Source organism: Condylura cristata, unplaced genomic scaffold, assembly GCF_000260355.1.
Source record: "Condylura cristata isolate star-nosed mole 26May11 unplaced genomic scaffold, ConCri1.0 scaffold00012, whole genome shotgun sequence".
In the NCBI taxonomy this organism is placed as follows: Eukaryota; Metazoa; Chordata; class Mammalia; order Eulipotyphla; family Talpidae; genus Condylura; species Condylura cristata.
In genome coordinates, this window is record NW_004567113.1 from 24,241,941 (window position 1) to 24,263,071 (window position 21,131).

The 21,131-nt window shown below is 32.3% G+C and overlaps 1 protein-coding gene across 4 annotated transcripts in view; it reads left to right on the top strand.

Moving 5' to 3' along the window:
• EPHA5 (EPH receptor A5) overlaps nucleotides 1–21,131 on the top strand; it is a 277,999-nt gene that overhangs the window by 194,358 nt on the left and 62,510 nt on the right. For 2 of the 4 annotated variants that reach the window (XM_004681266.2, XM_004681268.2), the window contains exons 7-8: nucleotides 3,422–3,581; nucleotides 11,777–11,882. In XM_004681266.2, coding sequence (XP_004681323.1) covers nucleotides 3,422–3,581; nucleotides 11,777–11,882 — 266 coding nt within the window. The remainder of the gene's footprint in view (nucleotides 1–3,421; nucleotides 3,582–11,776; nucleotides 11,883–21,131) is intronic. The other 2 variants (XM_004681269.2, XM_004681267.2) reach the window with 1 other exon arrangement.

The window sequence follows — 21,131 nt, forward strand, 5'->3', positions numbered from 1 at the left end:
TAGATCTGCAATAAGGAATCACTGAGACATGCATAATGTTAATACAGAATGTTCTACTATTTTGCACAATTAGTATTACATTATGCATTATTTCAAGGAACAACATTCCTATATGCTGATAATTATTTTTTTCTCTTAGCAAAAATATCAATTTTTAATATTTTTGCAAAACATATTAGCTGTGACTTCAACCATATAAGCTTTATTATTTTTAATATTTTTTATTTTCTTATCGTACTATAGGATTATTCTACTGGTTATAGAAATTGTGCTAGAAATCATGTACAATATTTCTATGTCTAGCTTTATGTCCTCACAATTTTCTTAAGTGATTGCATTCCATTTTAAAGAAGAAAAAAACAGGTTGAGTTGTATATACATACTTATGTAGATAGTAACATGATTAGAAATCTAATGCTGATATTCCTATGTTCTTCTACAAAATAAAATTTATGTTGCAAAGGTTAGCAGTTTATATAAAGTCATAATTACTCAATTTTTCTGTGTGAATTTTTCACTGAACTTGTTTTTCCTGAAGATTTTTCCACATTCATTACATTTGTATAAATATTAAAGAATTAAAATTAGGTAACAGCTAGATAGTCCTTAAAAAAATAGCCTTTCCTTACAATAACTTGCCTAATGACTACAAACCATTTTCTAAACATTTCAGGTAATTTGCTCTTCATAAATAGAAATTTGTGTTGATTTCTATTTTGAAAGCAAAGGGAGATAACATACAGAATCACATATTTTAGTTTTTTCTAGATTTTTTCACTAACTTTAATTTCTTTAAACAAAAATAAAGTAATAGTGAACAAACATTTAATCATTTCTACTGAAAATCACTGCTCAGATAACTGCCAAATTATAAAGTATAATGTTATTAAGACAATCTTGAACATTGTGTTTTAAGGTTGAGCACTCTCATAATTTCACTATGATTGTTTAGAGAAGCTTTTTATTACTTTCACAAGCAGCCTATTAATAAATTACGGTTTTTAAATTTTTTTTTACATTTACTATTGTGTCCTTAGCATATAGAAATAGTAGTGGAATAGATAAAAGAAAATAAATATTTATGAATTAAAAAATTAACTGGAAAGTTGCATTAAGATTTAATTATCTACTTTATCTAAGTCTTTGCAAAACTAACAAAATTTCATAAACACTTTAATGATTAGGCACTTACATTACTCTGCGCATTAAAAGAAATGTATTCATATATCAATAGCTATTTGGGTTGCTTATATTTATATATTCACCCTTTATGCATTTATTGTCCTCTGTATTCAGTTATAATAAACTATATATTGTTGTTACAAGTTTTGCTTTGAACAAAATTCTAAACAAAATTAAGAATATTTATAATATTTTATATATATTCACATACTTATTACTTATGTTCTTCCTTTGTCCTGTAGATCTGGGTTTAATTCTAATGCCATTTCTCATACACAGAATTACATATTTTGATATTCAAGTTAGTCGACAATAAATACTTTCATTTTTTAATCTTAAAAATAATAAATATGAAAATTGGGCCCTCCCTGGTGACTCAGCATGTTAAGGCACAGCACGAAGAAGCTAAAGCCACTTCAGCATGAGTTCGATCCCCAGCCCTGGAGATGACCCATATGGCGCTGCAGACCTCTCCTGAACCACCACCTGCTCTCCTCAGCAGTGTACTTCCTCAGTCTGCCTGTTCTGTTCCCCACTCTGTCTCTGGTGAATTCCCTCAGCACTCCCGCACCTCTGACCTGCACCCCAGTGCTGTATGCATATAAATAAATATAAAAATATAGGAGTCAGTAATTTGCATATAATTGGTCGAAAAGCCTATCTAGATTAGAATATAGATCATATCTATTTGGTACGATATTTGGATATACTTAACCCCAAGATAATTTTATATATTTAAACATTGAGTATGTTATTTTTTTTTTAAAGAACATATGCAAGTTAAACATTTTAGGTTAATTGGATGTATGATATAAAAAGTAAGTCAAATTTGATGTGTCAAATTGGAAATAATTATGATGACTGAAAATACTATACTTAATAGTTTACTATTTTCACATATATTACCTGTTTCAGGCTACAATCTAGACTGTAATTTTACAAATACAAAAACTAACAGAAAATTTGAAAATGGATTTAATGCACTTTAACCACATGATTTTGATGTCTATACAATAAGGGCATTCTGTTATTGATTATAAACTTCAAGGGGGAAGGAAGGAGCATGGTTTGCATTTGTTTTGCTTTTTAATGTATGGTTTTGTGAAGATTAATAACTATATTACCCACTAAAGTGCTTGAGAAGTGAATATTTTGTTTCTTCTTATTTAGAAAAAAGGTTCTGTAGATGTTATCTCTATTTGCTTTTAAAGTATACATCAATATACATTTCTATTTATAAAGAGAAAATTACCTGAGATGTTTAGAAATAATGGTTTGTAGTCATTAACCAAATTTTCATAAGAAAAAAACTAATTCTTGAAAAGGGAGAATATGTAGACATTACCTAGGTTTAATTCTTTAATATTTACAGAAATGTAATAAAATGTGGAAAAATCTTCAGAGAAAAACGAATTCAGTGGAAAATTCATACAGAAAAATAAAGTGAGGACAAAGTTGAAAACAGGGACTGTGTATATTTTATGTACAACATAGAAACTTCAGCAATAATGAGGAGTATAGATGGTATCTAGAGGCTTTATTTAAGTCTCCAAAACTATACTTCCAGTGATTTTTTTTCCACTTCATCTCTATTCACTATTCACCTATCCCCAATACATTAAAGAAAAAAAATAGAAAGTCTTAAAAAGGAAAAAAAAATCCTGATTTACATTTTTCCTGAATATTCCCTTAATACTTAATATAGGACTTAATGAATTGAATCTAAATTAATTCATATTTAATTCATTGAAATTAAAATTCTCCAGTGAAGTAGACTTTTTCTCCCAAGCTTTAACTATAATTAGAAATAAAATTTAGTAAAGATGCAAAGCATAAGTGTTTTCTGGCAGTGTGAGATATTACTACCTTTTTCTGTGAACGTACAGCATGTTAGATGTATTCCAAAAAACATTTCTAAGAAGATAAATAATACTAAAGTATATTAAATGAAATGATTTTTCTCCTTTAAGTTACAGTTTAAAACACTGTATAATTTCTGACAAAGGTAAAGGTGGTAGGTGGTGAGAAGATAAGGCAGCCGCCAACTTTGAGTTCTAGAAGATATTTTAAGGTGCTACATAAATAAACGCGTAGAGTGTGTGGGTTTGTTTCCTAAAACCACCTGTACTGATAGCAAGTGTGTAATTGCCGATTCATATTTTGATCGATGATTTTAAGGTTTGATTTTATTATTAAATAGTATTTTATTAATTTTTTGTATGTTCATTTGTAATACAAGGACCAAGAGACCAGCTATACAATTATCAAATCGAAAGAGACAACTATAACTGCAGAGGGCTTGAAGCCAGCGTCGGTGTATGTCTTCCAAATTCGAGCACGCACAGCAGCAGGCTATGGTGTCTTCAGTCGAAGATTTGAGTTTGAAACCACCCCAGTGTGTAAGTCATTTTAATTACTGTCAACTCATGTCTCTGTAATGGTTACCAGGAAAAGAGTCAGTGGATCAATACTCTCCTTGGGCATTCTGTCAGTCTCCTGCTCCTCCTCTCCAAGGCATGACCTCTTCAGGTAGGAAGCATCTGTCAGCTATTATGGTAGGTTAGTGGGTTAATACGTCGGTCCCAGCTCCTCATCACATTTAGTCTATTGGGAGATGAAACATCAGGAGACCCTTAAGAAATGTTTAAACCTTGATTTTAAAGACTTTCTTGCTTCTGCTGCCATACTTTATTGAATTATTGCCATTTACTTTTTGCTTGTTTTATTGAACTATGCTACCACACTTAGTCTTTCTATGAAAACTCCACAGGGAATTTTCATTAGTATTGTGTTTGGCAAGCAAATGGTGCACTAAGGAACCAAGCTGACTTTTAAAAATAAATCTCTGGCAGTATATCTGGGTGGAGAACCTAGGAAATAATAGTGGAAAATCTTGTACCTTTTTAATAAATTTTTCTTTAATAAAATATAAAATCCATTCTTTGTTAGTGACAAACAAAATAGTTAAATTAGCATCCTAAAGCAAACACTTTAAAAGTAGGATTATAAGAAGACAGTAACTAATTCTATTTATAGATCAAAGAAGTGACACTGTTAAAATTTGTTTATGAAAGAAATAACACATAAGGGTAATATGAAATGTGTGTGATATAAATTCGGATATGAAAGGCCTAGAGATTTAAAAATTAAAAAAATAAAATGTTTAATTTGTCATTATGGAAGTCAACAAAATGACAGTTTAGCTATCAATTTTATGCTATAAAGATTAGAATTATTAAACTAAAATTTCTATAAGCTTATAAATTTCAGTTCTTTAGAAAAGCAAGATACATTTCTGTATCCAAATTGTTTAACCAAATTGCAAATTATTGCAATGCCTGTCTTGACTTCTCTTTTATTCCTGATCCTATTTGAATGTTCCCCTTTTTTCTTTCTGGAAGTAGCTGGAGTTTATTTTTTCAAAGAACCAGGTTGTGATTTCATTAATATGTTAGACTTTGTTTAATTTGTATTTTTTTCTATTTATGCTCTAATTATTTCCTCTATTCTACTGCTTTGTAGTTTTATTTGTTCACATTTTTCTAACTCATTGGGGTGATAGATGAGGTTATTTATCTGAGCTCTTTCTTGTTTCTTACTGTGGGACTACATTGCTACACTAACTTCTTCTTAGTATTGCTTTTGCTGTGTTTCAGCAGTTATGGAAGATTGTGTCCTCCTTGGCATTTTCTTGAGGTATTTCTGGATTACTCTTTTGATTTTCTCATTAACCTAATAATCATTGAGTAGCGAATTGTTCAATCTCCATCTATGGAGGACTCCTGCTTTCCTTTTGTGGTTGATTTATGTTTGATACCTTTATGGTCATATGGTTTCAATATTCATGAGTTTGTTAAAACTTGTCTTGTGTGGTCAATCTGGAGAATGTCCTATGTGTTCTTGAGAATCATGTTTCTTCAGTTTTTTGAGGGTGTGATGCCCTTGAGTTTTCTGACTGGTTGATCTGTCCATTGATGTTAGTAGGGGTTTTAAGTCACACACGATGAATGCATTTTTCCTAATGTCTATTGAAGGTGTGGAAGTTCCTGTGTTTGCAAACTGTCTCAGCTTTTTCTAGATGGTCTTTATTTTTTTTATTTTTTTTTTAAAGATTTATTTATTTGTGCATACAGAACTGGGGTACAGGCCAGAGGCTCAGGGGCGGTGAGAAGCTTCACCAGAGACAGAGAGGGGAGCAGAACAGGCAGATGGATGAAGTACACTGCTGAGGGGAGCAGCGGGCGGGCCAGGAGAGGTCTGCCACGCCATGTGGTCACCTCCGAGGCAGGCGGGAATCGAACTCATGCAGAAGTAGCTTTAGATTCTCAGTGCTGTGCTTTAACCCGCTGCGCCACCAGGGAGGGCCATGGTCTTTATTTTTAATCTTATAGACTACCCTGTAGGATGCATTATTATTGACTGACAGTCATTCTCTTCAGAGAACTCCAATGTTAGTCATATTGGAGTTTCCTTACCATTTATCTTCTTCTTTCAGCCAGCAATGATATTCCTTCTTAGTTTTGAACTCTTGGAAGTTTCATTTGTATGTGTCTTTCTATAGGTCATTATTAGGTACCCTGGTGTTTCTTTTAGTGTCATGGATTTGTGGTGTTAATTCTTTATCCAGACTTGGAATGTTTTCTTCTTTTAGTTCTTTAAATAAATTATCTCTCCTCTGTCCCACCCCCCACCCCATTTTTTTTTCTCTCTGTGGGGTATGTATTATATTGTTCTTCCTTATGGAATTTGGTAATTCTCAAAGTGTGTCTTAATTTATTTTCTTCACATCTTTCTTTGTGCATTATCATCCTGAAAGTACTGATTTGATTTTCCATTTAATTTATATGCTTTCTCAGCCTTTCTCAGATTTCTTAAATGACAACTATTTGTCCTTTTACATTCTGAAAATCCATTATTTTGGTTTAAATCTTTAATTTGTTTTCTGCTTACTAATTTTACTTCTCAGAACATTCATTTGTTTTCCTGAGTTTTCTTTTTTTATCGTGATCAGCTCTTCTGATCTTCTCCCATTTCTTTAAACTTCCTTATCATGGAAATTTTGAACTGTATTTGATAAGAAGAACAGGTTTTCCATACTTAAAGATTTAGGTTCCGGTGATTTGTTCTTTCTCTGTGGTATAGTAGTTCCCTAAGAAACCATACTACTATTTGGTGTGTGTGTGTGTGTTTTCAGGCTCCCTACTATTTGTTTCAGAGTTCGGCACTGTTGCTGGTGGTCATTTGTAATTGTGTATGTGTGTATGCATTTCTATACAGATGTTATTTTGTAGGATTTTGTATCTACCATCCTAGTCAAAATACAAAATCTTACCAACATCCTGGATTCTTTGTGTTGCTCTCTTATAAAAACACCTACTGTCTTCAGTAGCAACTCCTGTGCCAAAACTAATCACTGGCTAATTTAGAAACACCCATTTCCAAAATTTTAACATTTCAAAAATATTTTATATATGGAATCATATAGTATGCAAAATTTTAGTTTGAAACAGTTATTTTATACTCAGCATAATTCCCTGAAGACTCATCCAAGTTGTGTAGAACAAAGTTATTTTAATTTTTAGGGAAAACTGCATGGTTTGCATTTACCACAGTTTATATAACCATTCACCTATTGATGAACATCTGCACTGAGTCAAGCTTTCACTATTATAGAGAGAGATGCTATGAATATTTATGTATATTTTAACCTATTTTTTAATTTCCTGAGATTTATGTCCAATATTACAGTTGCTGTATCATACAGTGATTGCCTATAATTTTTTATTTGGTAAACACAAACAGTGTTGGAGCCATAAGTGAAAACTTGATTTTTATATGGGATCTTGAGTTACCCAGGATCATGTAAATACATGAGATTGGGACCCTACCTGGTGGCACGACAGATTAAAGCACAGCACTATGAAACTATTCACAACCACTACAGCACAAGTTCAATGCCCAGCCAGGCTGCTGACCCACATGGTGGGCGAGACCTCTGCTGATTCTGTCTGCTGATGCCCTTAGCATTGTATTTCAGTAGATCTGCATGTTCTGCTCTCCACTCTTGTCTCTGGTGAAACCACTCACCTCCCTCCCATCCTACACCCCTAGCGTGTACATTAGTGCTTGTATACATAAATAAATATATCTTAAATTGTTGTAAAATTTTAAAAGTATTCCCCAAATCACTTCTTTCAAACATACATAATGTGTAATAAAATTGGAAATGAGGTACTAGAAGTTTACATCTTTAAAGATTACAGTTTAACGACATATTAACAGGATATGCATTTTAGACCCTCCCTGGTGGCTCAACCTGTTAGGATGCAGCACTGCAAGCTAGCCACAGCCACTTCAGTGTGCGTCGATCCTAGACCCCGGAGGTGATCCATGAGGCAGTGTACTTCATTGATCTAGGCAGATCCTATTCTCCACTCTGTCTCTGGTGTATCCTCTCACCACCTCTGCACCTCTGGCTTGTACCCCAGTTCTGTATGCATAAATAAATAAATCTTTAAAAAAATAAATGTTTTTCAGCTTGGCTGATATGAATGGGGATATTATTGATACTGGTTTGGGAATCAAAGGAATAAATACTACAAAATTTCACTTTTCATTACAAAGAAATTGTGAAATAATCAGTACTTTAAACCCAACAGGAATTTTAAAATATACATGAAAATATGTTTTTAAAGTTTTCTTTTTAGATCCCTTGATTTAAGTATTTATTCTTTGAGTATTTATAGTAATGCATTTAGTATTTGAGTATGTATAGCAATACACTTGGTAATAATTTTTTCCTAAAATTATTACTTTGATTAACATAAATTTGAGGGTTTTACCCCTAATTCTGATTAATCATACCCTTTTCATCTAAATCCAAATGTTCCCAAAGTGGCATATTGAAACCAAAAAGATTCAGATTACAAATATTTTTTAATAAAACCTAGAGAATTCAGAATTTTTTCTTGATAGGTTGTAAACATCTGCTAGCATTTTGGTCTAAGAAACAAGATCAATGTTTTTATTTTTATTATCTATTTCATAGAGGCTTTGACCAATACCCTAGCAAATTTGAATCAAATAAGTGAATGTATAAAAGAAAAACAAAAAATATTTGGCAATTAATGGCTATTAGGGGGTTAAAAGTCAGTGATAGTTCAAGAAACCAGAAAGAGATCATTAAAATTAATCTGGTTTGATGGTTGTATTTATGGAGTATTTATTTATTGATGTGATTTTGTAATTCCTAAGGGTAAATGTGGTTTAAGGGATGATTTTTATGTTTATTTTATGTAAAAACAAAATCTTATTAAAGGACACTTTTTTTAATAAAATGATGTTTTGCAGAAAAACAAAGTTTGAATATATAAATTTAGAACTCTTCAACTTATAATTAACTGACGCCACAAGCAAAGATATATCTGTGCAAAGGAGGGAAAAAGGAAGTAGGAAGAAAAAAAGACAGAAAGAATAAGAGGAGAAGAGTGTTCATCAGTAACTGCTTATACACATGATATAGGAAGAGAAAGTGGATCTAGAAGAACTGACCAAGGCAGTGCTTTACCCTGGAGAAAGGAGAAAGCAGCTCATTTTATTTCATAGAAACCAAGAAGAGGAGTTTTAAGAATGAAGTATATGTTCACCAAAGTTAAATATTTTATTATGGAAAGTAGTAAGGCACATGGAGAAATATACATTGAAATTAACAAATATGTTATTCTTGGAGTTCAAAAATGGAGGGAAGTAAAATTTCAGATATAATTTCATAAGGTAGATTCTCAGAAGATGAGGCAAGTTTTGAGAATTTCAGCCAAGATACTCAAATGTCTGAAAGAATGATAAATGGAGGACAAAATAGGTAGACATATTATCTGCTCTTTACTTAAAGCTGGCAGGTTGGAATGCTATGCTAATTGTTTTTTATGTATTATTTCTAAACATGAATGTAATAATCCAGGGAAATTATCTCTATTTGCAGATTATTGAAATGAGACTTTACAGAGTTAAATAATATGCCTTGACACCTTGTCTAGTAAATCTTGGGCATGGTCCTACAGTCAATTTAGACTAAAATCAGAAAGTTTATGTTTAAGGATTTGTTTTCTCCAAGAAGATAGATTCATTCAAGTTTGTCACTAACAAAATTAGCTTGTAAGAGAATGGAAATTTCTCCTGAAGGAAGTACTTTAAAGTACAAAAGTTTTGAAAGAAACAGGAAGCACCCTAACAGTAGATTTAGATTTAGTAAAGGAAAGTTATGCAGTTACATTTGACCATGGAGTTCAGATTTCATCAATTTTTATTTATAAACTTTAGCATTTCTAAATGTTAGAAGTGGGGATGGTTTAGTTGTACTGAAGGAATGAGGAGACTCATTATGGTGCTCATTTTGCTAGGAAATTAATGAAGGAATCAAAAGCACTGGGAGCAGCTGGAACCCAATCAAAATATCATTGGCCACCTATGACCAAATCTACAGGATTTGTTTCAGAAACAGTGTCCCTGTCAAGATGAAAAAAAGAGCCAAGAAAAAGGCAATGGTGAAAGTATTGTAGTCCTAGTTTAGAGAGTAATAAAGCAACTTTTAGGAAGAATACTTATGGTAATGAGGTAGCTTTGTTCTACCTCATTTATAATGAACTCTAGTATTAAACAACTTGCATAGTTTCAAAGTCAGAGAACAGAATAAAAAAGGGGAAAGAGAAATTGAAGTGCAACCATTATCATCTAAGAAAAGGTTGGATAAAAACATTGATTTAAATTGTCAATAATTTTTCTCATACATGAACAAACTGTTGATAGTGGGCTCTGGATACTAATCTGAAAGTGCTGAAAATGTAGATCAGTGCAAGAAGATGGATAAAGGGTCAGTGAATTAGGTTAGAGAACATCAAGACAGAAGTGATGAGAATAGAGAGAAAAGTGTTTGGATGTCAGAAAGTGCTGATGGAACCAAGATCGGGTATGAAGTTGTAACTAGTGAAATATACAAAGTAAGCATATTAGTTTTGATGACTTAAAATTTGACATTGTACATTATTGTCAATATCCAGAATTTATTTTGTGAATATAAAGTAACTAAACCACAAGTCAGGTAAAGAGGGAAGAACGCACAATAGACTATGGTGGTGGATTATGGGCGATTTGGTGGCGGGTATGTTACAGGGAACCCCGATGTGAATTGGGTTGCTTGTCTGTGGGTCCTCAACACACGTGCTTAAGACTCAATCATATTATGGACACACACAAAAAGGTTCGAGTTAACTAGAATATCCTACCAGTTCTGCTGACGTGGACTCCAATAACACACTGAAAACTGATCAAGAGCCAAAACGATCAGCCACGAACCACCAGGCCAAGAGAGGCTGGAAGCCCACATGTTCGGTTTTATCCTAATCTGGCTGCTCAGCCCCGCCCTCACGTCCCAGCATGCTTCTCATTGATTTTGATGGGATTTGTAGTTCCAGTATCTGGAGTGGGGGTAGAGTCCCTGAAACCTGTATCTGTTACAGACATATGATGGTGGTAATATCTGATTCAGGTATCCAAATACTACTTCAATTAAAAATAAATACATCTGTTAATTAAAAATATAAAAAAAACATGAAAGTATGCCCTTATATTTAGCTCTTTTTAAGAAGTTTCTCATTAGTAGAGAAATGTTCCTGTTAAGTAATCATTTTTAATTAAAAAAAAGTTAACACAGAAATGAATGAATAAATGAGTGAATTTATCACATTATGTCTCTTGAGGATTTCTTGAAAATATTAGTAAAATACACTTTGCTGTATAGGATTCTTACTTTAATCAGAAGTAGTTACAAACAGGAAAGAAAAATGTCCTTGCTTATTTGGGTACAGCTCTTTAATCATATCCATATTCTTTTAATCATGATAGTTACATTATTAAAATATAAAATATCTCCTCTGTAACCCTGATTTACAAAACAGATGGCATAATGATCTAATCTGTCTGAAGAATTCTGTTTTAAATATATTGATTTTTTTTAAAAAAGTAATCCTACTTACCTATTATATTCTATTTGAAATGCTTTTCTTATTGTATAATTTCAGAATGTCATTATATTAAACACTACTGGGTCATAGCCACACATTTTGAATTTCAGCCTATATCTATGGGATAAATCCTATCTGAGTTAATAAGTTTTTTTTTTTTTCCTAGAGAAACTAAAGAACAGCCACATGCAAACTCTAAAATGTCAAGTGTCATATACTTAGCACTTCCTATTAATATTAAGGTATTTGAAATCAGTAACTAAGTTCCATTTTATCTCACAAACCTAAGATCTCTAGATGAATACTATGCAAACAATTACATTCATTTTTTATGATGACAAGGAAATAATCAGAGACTTAGTGATTCTTTTGAATTTCCATTTGAAGAGTAAATGTTTTCTCCTAACGATGTCTTTTCAATTACACACTTTTGAAAAGAGATATTAGGAGGAAACCTCAGCTCAGAATGGATGAATTGCTTAAACCATGCGTTGATTACAGATTATTAAACACCGCTTATTTGAATGCATATGATCACTTTAACCACAGACTCCATTTTCTGTGTCTCCTATCAGCAGTTGCAGCATCCAGCGATCAAAGCCAGATTCCTATAATTGCTGTGTCTGTGACAGTGGGAGTCATTTTGTTGGCAGTGGTTATCGGCTTCCTCCTCAGTGGAAGGTAAGAGAGGAAGCTGTGATTCTGAACTTTTGCAGCTGAGTTCTTCCTTACCTTGATCTGACCGTTTGACTGTTAAGCACATCCCAACAAATCAGGCAAACAATATATCAGTAGATAACCTCAAAGCATGATATAATTCTTAAACCTTCTTTTCTTTTTCTATTATAGTGTGAACTTATTTTAAGTACAAGTTTTCTATTTTTCCAGTTGTGCTATTTATAGAATAATATTAATTTGCTGCTGTTTCTTCTGTCATTAATATAGCAATATCTTCCTTGGACAAAATTTTTTCCTTCAAAATGGATTTTTGAAATTTTTTTATGGTTACGTTTCAGGTGTAATGTTTGGAAAGTCTCTGTCTTGGCTCAGTAAATTTTAGAAGAATAATACTAATAATTATAGTTAACCAACATTCTGTCTCTACAGGGTAATAAATATAAACAAGATACTATAATGCACAAGCATTTTGGGAAATAACTATCCTATATTAATAACAGCTTTTTTTTTTAAAGTTCTGAATGATTTCAAGATGAATATGCCAATCATTGTAAATACTAATATGCAGTGAATTTATTGAATACTCTATCAATAAATGCACCATATTTATATTTTTCATTTTAAATAAAAGTAGAGCCCTAACAAAAGCTTTTGTAAAAGGTATTTCCTGACACTGAACTGAGTACAAGCAAGGTTCCTTAAAAATAAGCAAAATTTTTAAATAATATTCTCTTTTAAGTATGTTATTTTCCTACAAGAAAATTTTTCATATTCTATCCAGACTATTGTTGGGCCATTTATAATGAGTAATGCGAGCCATCTCTTTAAAAGTTAAGTGTTGAACTACTATGTAAAATTTGATGAAAGTCCTTATGGAAACATTTAAACTTGCACAAATATGAAAATGTATTGGAATGTCCAAAAAAGTCAGGAAATCAATGTTCATACTGATTTTTGTTACTGTTTTACTTACGACTTGACTCTTCAGCATCTATTTAACAGAATTAGGCACTTTCCAATATACAGCACATTGTATTCTGAAGCTTATCAGTGGGCTTGTTGATTAGATTGAAACCCTGCCTCAGATCTAGGGCCTGATCTCAATTACAATACTGAGTCATTAAGTAGATGAGAAGTGCCTGGAGTGCAGACTCACAGCCCCTGATACTATAGATGATGGAGCACATTTTCTAGTTTCACTCCTCCCCTTTCTTTTTGTTCTCCACTGATGCTGTTTGATTATTCTGTCAGTAAAAGGTCAGGATCTTGCTCTTTGGCAGCATCCTGTGGGTCCTATAGCTTGTCCCATGGCTTCCGTTTGTCAGTGCGCTGTTGTCAATGAAATACAGAAGTTGGAGCCTCACTGGGTCCTCTGTTTCAAGTCATTTGAAGAGAATGGCCTGTTTTCTGGGCCATAAGCTGCCACTCATTTCAGAAGAACTCTGTTCAGATTTCAATCAGATTAAATAACTAAGTTGAGTTCATATAATTACCAACAAAACCGTCTTTCTATAATATATCTTTCCTACCAAACAGGTGGATAATTATGATACATTTGCAGAACTGGTTTGTAATCTCATTCCTTTTCTTATGATGGAGATATGTGGTAGCTTTGTCCTTTCTGATAATTCCAATAAACATTTGTTTTATTTAGAGACAAGGAGATCTTTAGAATATAATATTTTGCTGATTCCACACATAGGAGTAATGAATAAAAATGGTTTAAGAATTAAGGACTACAATACAACAAATTTATGTGTTTAAGGGTTCCTAAAGGAAATATTTTATTGTACACTGGGCACAGTGTATTTATTTAACCTATGTATTCTTATTGTTAATTTACTGGTGACATTCAGCTATTCATTCTTGCTTATGTATATGATTCATATACATGTATATGAATCAGCACTTGTCTCAAGAACATCTATTCCAATACATACATAAAATTATTTGAAAATGATGCACATCTGAATTATTAGACGAAATATTTGAGAGAAGGGTCAGTTTACCTATTAATTAGTGACAGCAGGAAAATATAGCCTTAACATACATACATATATATATGTGTGTGTGTGTATGTTTATTAATTTAATTTATTAACATCTCAGTATGTAGCAGTTTAAAGGAAAACAATTTTAACAAAAAGAAATCTTAAATTCGTATTTTTTAGCAAATATATTGTATGAAATACCTCTTCATCCCATTGAATACTCACTCTTGAATTTAAAGTTATTTGTTATGTGATCAAAAGATCTTTGGACTTTATATTTTAAATTTATAGGCAAGTATTTTACACTAATATATATATAAATACACTGATTCAAAACCTTAAATGATATGATTCTTGAAGGGCATTTCCTATCTCATTGAAGGCCATAAACTTCTTAACTTTTGTCTAGACAAATAAAATCTTATACACATCGTCATATCTAAAGCATTCTGAATTAATTCAGTAAAGATTTGTCAAATAAGAGAAAAATTGGGAAACTATATATGCTAAAAAAATTGGAAAAAGCTCATTCTAGGCATGATTTAAAGGCATTGAATTATATATGTTTCTCTGCCCTGTCTGTGGTAAACTATAATAAACACATACAAAAACATTTAGACAACCCTCTCATTTTGAACTAAATTCCTTTATCACTTTTTACTAAAGATTTTTTTCCTATGTCAAATGAATTTTAGTCATAAATAATCTGAGTGGTGATACAATCATTTAATTTTGATACTTTGAAAAATTTAATACCACATATGCATTTTTATTGAGAATTTATATTATTACTTGGACATAAGAGAAGCTATATGGGGAAAAACATATTCACTGACAATTTGTATTCTTATTAAGATGAAAGCTGAAAGATGTAATATGCTAAATACAATGGGTTTGTCCAAAAAATGACCATTTTTTGTATTATTCTAAAATACATGGAGATAAAAATTAAATCAACTACAGAGACTTTCTTCTCTTTTTAGGCTAAAAGGAATATGCAGAAATTTTTTTGAAGTCTTTCTACAGTCTAAAATATCAGACAAATAATGATTTTGAAGAAAAAAGTCTCAAATAAAAATGGCAAATAATTATAGCATTTTATGTTTCTATCCATTTTAGAATTTGTGTGCTTTATATGTTTAAAGGTGTTAGAGTGTCCTTAAATTATTTTCTGCAGGATTTAGCCTCTCTTTTTTCACTTTCCCATATTAATTTTAAATAATTTCTTTCATAATAGCATGAAATAATTAACATACCTCCTCAGAAAGCTATTGTCACCTGGAATGTATATAAGTGAAGTCTCCTAATATATGCCTCATGTTGTAATGCTTTTAAATTTTTCTCTTTTATCATTAATGACATTGCATGTTGATAACTTCTTATTATATTCTAATTTTATGTTTGTTCTCATTTATACTCTCTGATAAACAGAAATCGTTTAGTCATCTTTTTACCATTGGAAATGGCATCTCCATACTTTTCAATTACATGTCTAGGTTTAATGTGTCTTTCTCTTAAAGTTAAATACTGATAGCACTAAGTTGACTTTTCCACAGTGTCTCCATTTCAAACCAGAATGAGACCTAATTCTGAAAATTGATTTCTGCATATTTTTTAATCCAGTAAAAAGCTTAAATTAATAGAATTTAATGATATAGAAAATACAAAGGAAAATATCTTTCAGTGTACAGAAATTAGTTTGTACCTTTCCAATACAAACATCCTGATATTACAGATTATTTCAATCTGAACCCTCCTTGCTACATGAATTTCAGTTTTAAGAAAATTTTAGAGCTTTGTTTTTTCAATCAATTCCACATATATACTCAAAGGAAAAGTATATATTCTGCACATGCACTGCCACATGTAATCGCACATGTTCTTGCATATAAACATACAGAAATAAAGTTTTTGTCCATTTTTATTTTGGAAAGCAAAACCAAACTACAGTCACTCCCGAAGAGGTAGAAGGATTCCCTCAAGCTGCTTCATCATAGATATAATTTTTAGGCTATTTATACATACTATTAATGTGATAATGTTTCTGGAGTGATAAACTTGGTCTGAGTTCCCTAAGGTGAAAACTTCTTAGGAGTATGCAAAATATACATACTATACTTTAACATAACATATCAAAATTAAGAGACCATGCCAAAGCTCTAGAACAACAAAAAAAAAAAAGAGAGAGAGAGAGAAAGAGAGAGACTTACTGAAAACATAGCTTTAGGTTTTCTTGTTAATTGTAATAATTATTAAAATTTAGCCTTTTGTGTATTTTTCTAAGTCTCTTAAATTATAGCACTTTGTAAACAGCATATTCTCTCTAATCATGCATTATAGATAATCTGAATACCTTTTGTACTTAAACATCAAAGTAAGTCCAGAACATGTGAATTAAAAAAAATTTAGTGTTCTTTTCTAAGTTTCCAACTTTAGTTTAGTAGTTCTATAAATTAATGAATCTCATAAACAATTATAAAAATAAGAGATAAAGAGAATTTAAATTGAAACCATTCCTTTTTTTGGTGCCTCTCACCCCTTTGGACCAAAATGATGGTTTGATTCAATAACTTGAGAAATACTTTGGTTATTGCATGTTTGCCACATTTTTATGTTAGAAAAACATGGTAGAATCTGCTGGACTTAGAAACTTCTCTTCAAGTTCTTTCAAAGCCAAATTTTATAATTAATGTAGACATTTTGGGTGCAACTATTTAATTTAGACAAGTACCAGACCTCTGCCTACATTTAATGTCAAAACGTAATATATTCTTAAATGAATACTTTCTAAAGTTTACAGAGTATTGTAAAACCTTAAGAGAAGTCTCTTTACCTAATAGAAGTGACACAACTATAATATTGATATTATCATAATAGTGTCTAGCTATTTACTTTCTTAATACCTATTACCAGGCACTGTTCCAAGGGCTGTGCATGCAATATCTCATACTACTATGTCACAGTTTTAGTTCTAGCTCCAGTTTATGCTTGACAAATTTCTTATTATTTCTTAAATATTGTAAGAATGATCCAATCTTAAGACTCTTCTTAATGCCTAACATTTCCTTGTCCCAGAGAACCATATCTCTTCTTCCTTCTTCCAAGTCTTTGTTAAACTTCATCTCTCCAGTGAGCTTACTAAAATGATGACATGATGACCCATAATCTTTCTTCTATACATCTTTCTCACCTGATTGACTGCACACAGACAATTGTATATTTGTCAGTAAAAGTTCAATGACTATATGGCTGGGAGGCTGAGCTATAGTTCAAAACTCTTTAAATATGGTTCAAAATACATTTCCCATATTATCATTAATATTTAGACTCCATTAGTTGAATAGGACACAAGCCAAATTCAAAGTGCCTTAATGTGAAGGACAATTATAGTTTAGACAGATAAAGTTCCCGAGATTAAGAAAGGAAAATCAGGGCCCTCCCTGGTGGCGCAGCAGGTTAAAGCACAGCACTGAGAAGCTAAAGCCACTTCAGTGCGAGCTGGATCCCCAAACAGTGCCTCCTATATGGTTCAGTGCACATCCGCTATTCAAGAATATTCTGGCACAAATATGATATTTATTTATTTAAAATTAACTTATTAATTTTCTTACATCAATGTTAATTTTGCATAGTATTTGACTTCTTCCCTCAGGAGTAGTCCCCATACTTCTCCCACCAGCAGTACCTGTGCTCCATCACTATAGTCCCTTGTGCTCTTTTCTCCCCTTTTTAGAATTCTCATCTTCCCCTCTTCTCCTACCTGCTTTGGATCTATGGTCAGTTTGCATGTTTGTCCTTTTCCAGCTCCTTTGCTTGATATTTCCATCGTACACATTAAGTGAAACAATCCAATATGTATCTTTTCCTTCTGATTTATTTCAATTAACATAATACCTTCCAGCTCCATCTATGTTGTCACAAATGTATGAGTGTGTCTTATTTGATAGCTGAGGAGTATTACACGTGTATATATACAACAGCTTGATCCACTCATCTGTTTTGGGGCAATTAGGTTGTTTCCATATCTTGGCTATTGTAGAACTGCAATAATCAATGGAGTGCAGGTTTTAAAAACTACTGATGAGATTACTTGAATGCAGCCCAGGGCTACTCTTATAATGAAAGAAACATGTAGGAGGATGAAGCAGGTGAATGGACTAAGGAGTGGTTCATGATTTAGCAGTAGAGAAGACTTCACTGTAGTGAGCCTAACTCTGTAGAGCTCTTGCCCTTTACCAGCAAAGCTCATGAGGTACTGGCTCTGATAGGAACCTGGTAGTAGCTCCACAGAGCGAACTAGTCAATATTATTGGAACTTTAACCAAGAAGAGGCTGCATCGTAGCTCAAACCTGAATCTGGAAATAGGATCAGCCTCACACAAATTACATGAACTTAGAATGTGAAAAGAGGATCGGGCCCTCCCTGGTGGTGCAACGGGTAAGGACGCAATACTGCAAGTTAGCTGCAGCCACCTCAGCTTGAGTTCGATCTCCTGCCCCAGAAGTGATCCACATGGTGCAGCAGACCTCTCCTGACCCACCCGCTGCTCCCCTCAACAGTGTACTTTGTCAGCCTGCCTGTTCTGCTCTCCACTCTACCTCTGGTGAGTAGAGTAAATCATCTCCCTGCCCCTGCACCTCTGGCTTGTACCCCATACATGTATGCATAAATTAAAAAATAAAAATAAATAAATAAATCTTAAAAATAAATGTGAAAAGAGGATCTTAATGTGCACTTGATCATATCCTCCACTTCATTTTTAATGTTCAAAGCTGACCAACATGTCAGATACACATCATTCTTTCTATCATGAAGTCTCCCTCAACTTCTCAAATCGAACAATTTCTTCTCCCCCTGAAGTCTCAATAATCTGAAACTATATCAAAATATTGCTCACAGAATTTAACATTTTCAACCACAAAATGCATATTTTTTAAAAAAAGATCTCTCTATTATTCTCCACTAAGTATTTAAAGGATAAAGACAACTGTGGCTCTCCCACATAATCTAATTAAATGACTACTTCATAAATTGTGTATCAATCACCATTTGAAGTGCTTTGTCTCATTTTCCCTAATAACATTGATAGTTTAGAAAATGAAAGATGTTAATTACTGTGGCATAATCTCAATGGTGCTCTTAATCCATAAATATCTTGAAATTTGACGCCACTACAAAGTAAATGCAATGATTTTAAAGAAGCATTATGTAGGAATTAAGAAATCTTCATTAATTTATATTATTTATTTGACTTTTGGCATATTATTTATTTGACTTTCGGCTGCTAATGCCAATGATGATGCACCTGGTGATACTGAATGACATTAGCTTTTGTAAATAATAATTCACAGCAACATATTTGTATTTCTCTCTTGATTCTCGTTAGGTTGGGAGAATCATGGATTTGCTGTTATATTTGGCATAATTAACAAACTATTATCATACATTTTCGAATTTCATAAGTTTTTACAAGAAAAAGTATTATATGAAAATGTTTTCATATAATATTATTTTATGTTTTCAGTATGATAGACAAATATTTGTAATCACACATGTAATCACTGATTTTAGAAAATAACTCATTAAAAATCTCAGTGGCCTATGAATTAGCAATGGATATGACTTTATAAAACTATAATAAATCCAGGCATGTGTATTGATTTAATATCTGAGAGTTGTTATCCCTATTTTCTCATGATTACATGCTTTTTTCTTTAAAGGCTCTGAATCAAAGATAATTAGAGAGCAGATCATAATTTATTAATAACTGACAAATGGGTATCAGGGCAGAGTAGTGCCAGAAAGACTAGGAGCATAGCAACAACTAATTGCCCACTGTGGGAAGTAAATAATCCTAGGAAACTGAACCCAAGAGAGTTACTGGCTCAGTTGCTCAACATTATTGAATATCCCACCTGCGACTTCTCACAGATCAAACATGTAAACATTACAGTGCTCAGGAAGCTATATTGAGGCAAATATTTGGTAGGAAATTTTATTTATAATAATGGATATGGCAGTTTAATATCATTGATTTGCCTGAATCAAAATTATTTTAGCAAGGAATCTAGAGACTTAGGTTTCACCAAGGATAAAAGAAAGGGAAAAATCCTAATAAACACAGGAGCAAAATATATTTTTGTTTGAAGCTCCATTTGCCTGAAGGGCCACTTCTATAACAATATGATCCCCATGTATGTATTAGAGAGAGCATACTATCAAATATCTCTTTCTAAGACACTGGGCTCTGGTGAAGGTAGACTTCAACAAAAAAGATCAGTTAATTTCCTGAGCCATGTCTAAGTAAATACTCATTGCTGAGAAATGAGGCAAATAAAGAACAAAATATTGCAAATGATTTTAAACACCAGCTAAACGCCACATTTGTTCAAAATCTCTGCTTTGTGCTTAAACCTTGTATGAATCTGAAAGGAATAAATGTTTCTAATAGATTAACAACTCAGTTGAAACAACTGAATTCTTTAATGTGCAATGTAGAGTGATTTACTTTAAATATAACTGATGGTTGTAATATAATGCTACAAAACATGTTATATACCCATATATTGTTTACCAAATTTTTTTCTCTCACTCCTTGCTTTTCTCTCATTACTGCTTGCTCTCCTTATATTTTAGTCTCCTAAAGATTACATACTTTGCTGTATTAGTGCTTTGGTATGCATCAACAGTCTCTAAGCATTAATCTACTTTACTAATACAGTTATTGGTATTACAGATAACAAATTCAGTCCATTTTAACTATTCTGTTGGATTTCTTACTTCAAATCAACCTTTACCTGTTTATTTCTTCAATGATGGGGCTCCTTTTCTTTTCCCTGTGAAGTGTGGAATTGAGTTCCATATTTCTATAATGTTGATGGCTGAATTTTCTTGAATCAGGCTAGACTGAAAGGCAAGAGAGAGATTTAGGGGGGTTGTTTCTAGGTTTTGTCTCCTCTCTACACCACCTGTTTTATTTTGAAGAAAAGATAACATCAAATTGACAAATTAGGCCCACCCTGTGTGATTAGAAGAGATAAACCTTTATAACTTAGCATTTCTTAGGTTTTGCTTAAATCGATTTTAAATTCCTCTTTCATTGCAATTCAGACTGAATATTCCAAAGGATTCAATATTCCCATGTATCTCACAAACACTTCAACTCAGAGGGTTCAGCATGCCACAGATATTGAGATCCTAAGTGATGCTTTAAGATGTGTACACCTATTTCATGTAATGTTTCTGAAGCAAATTTAGCAGA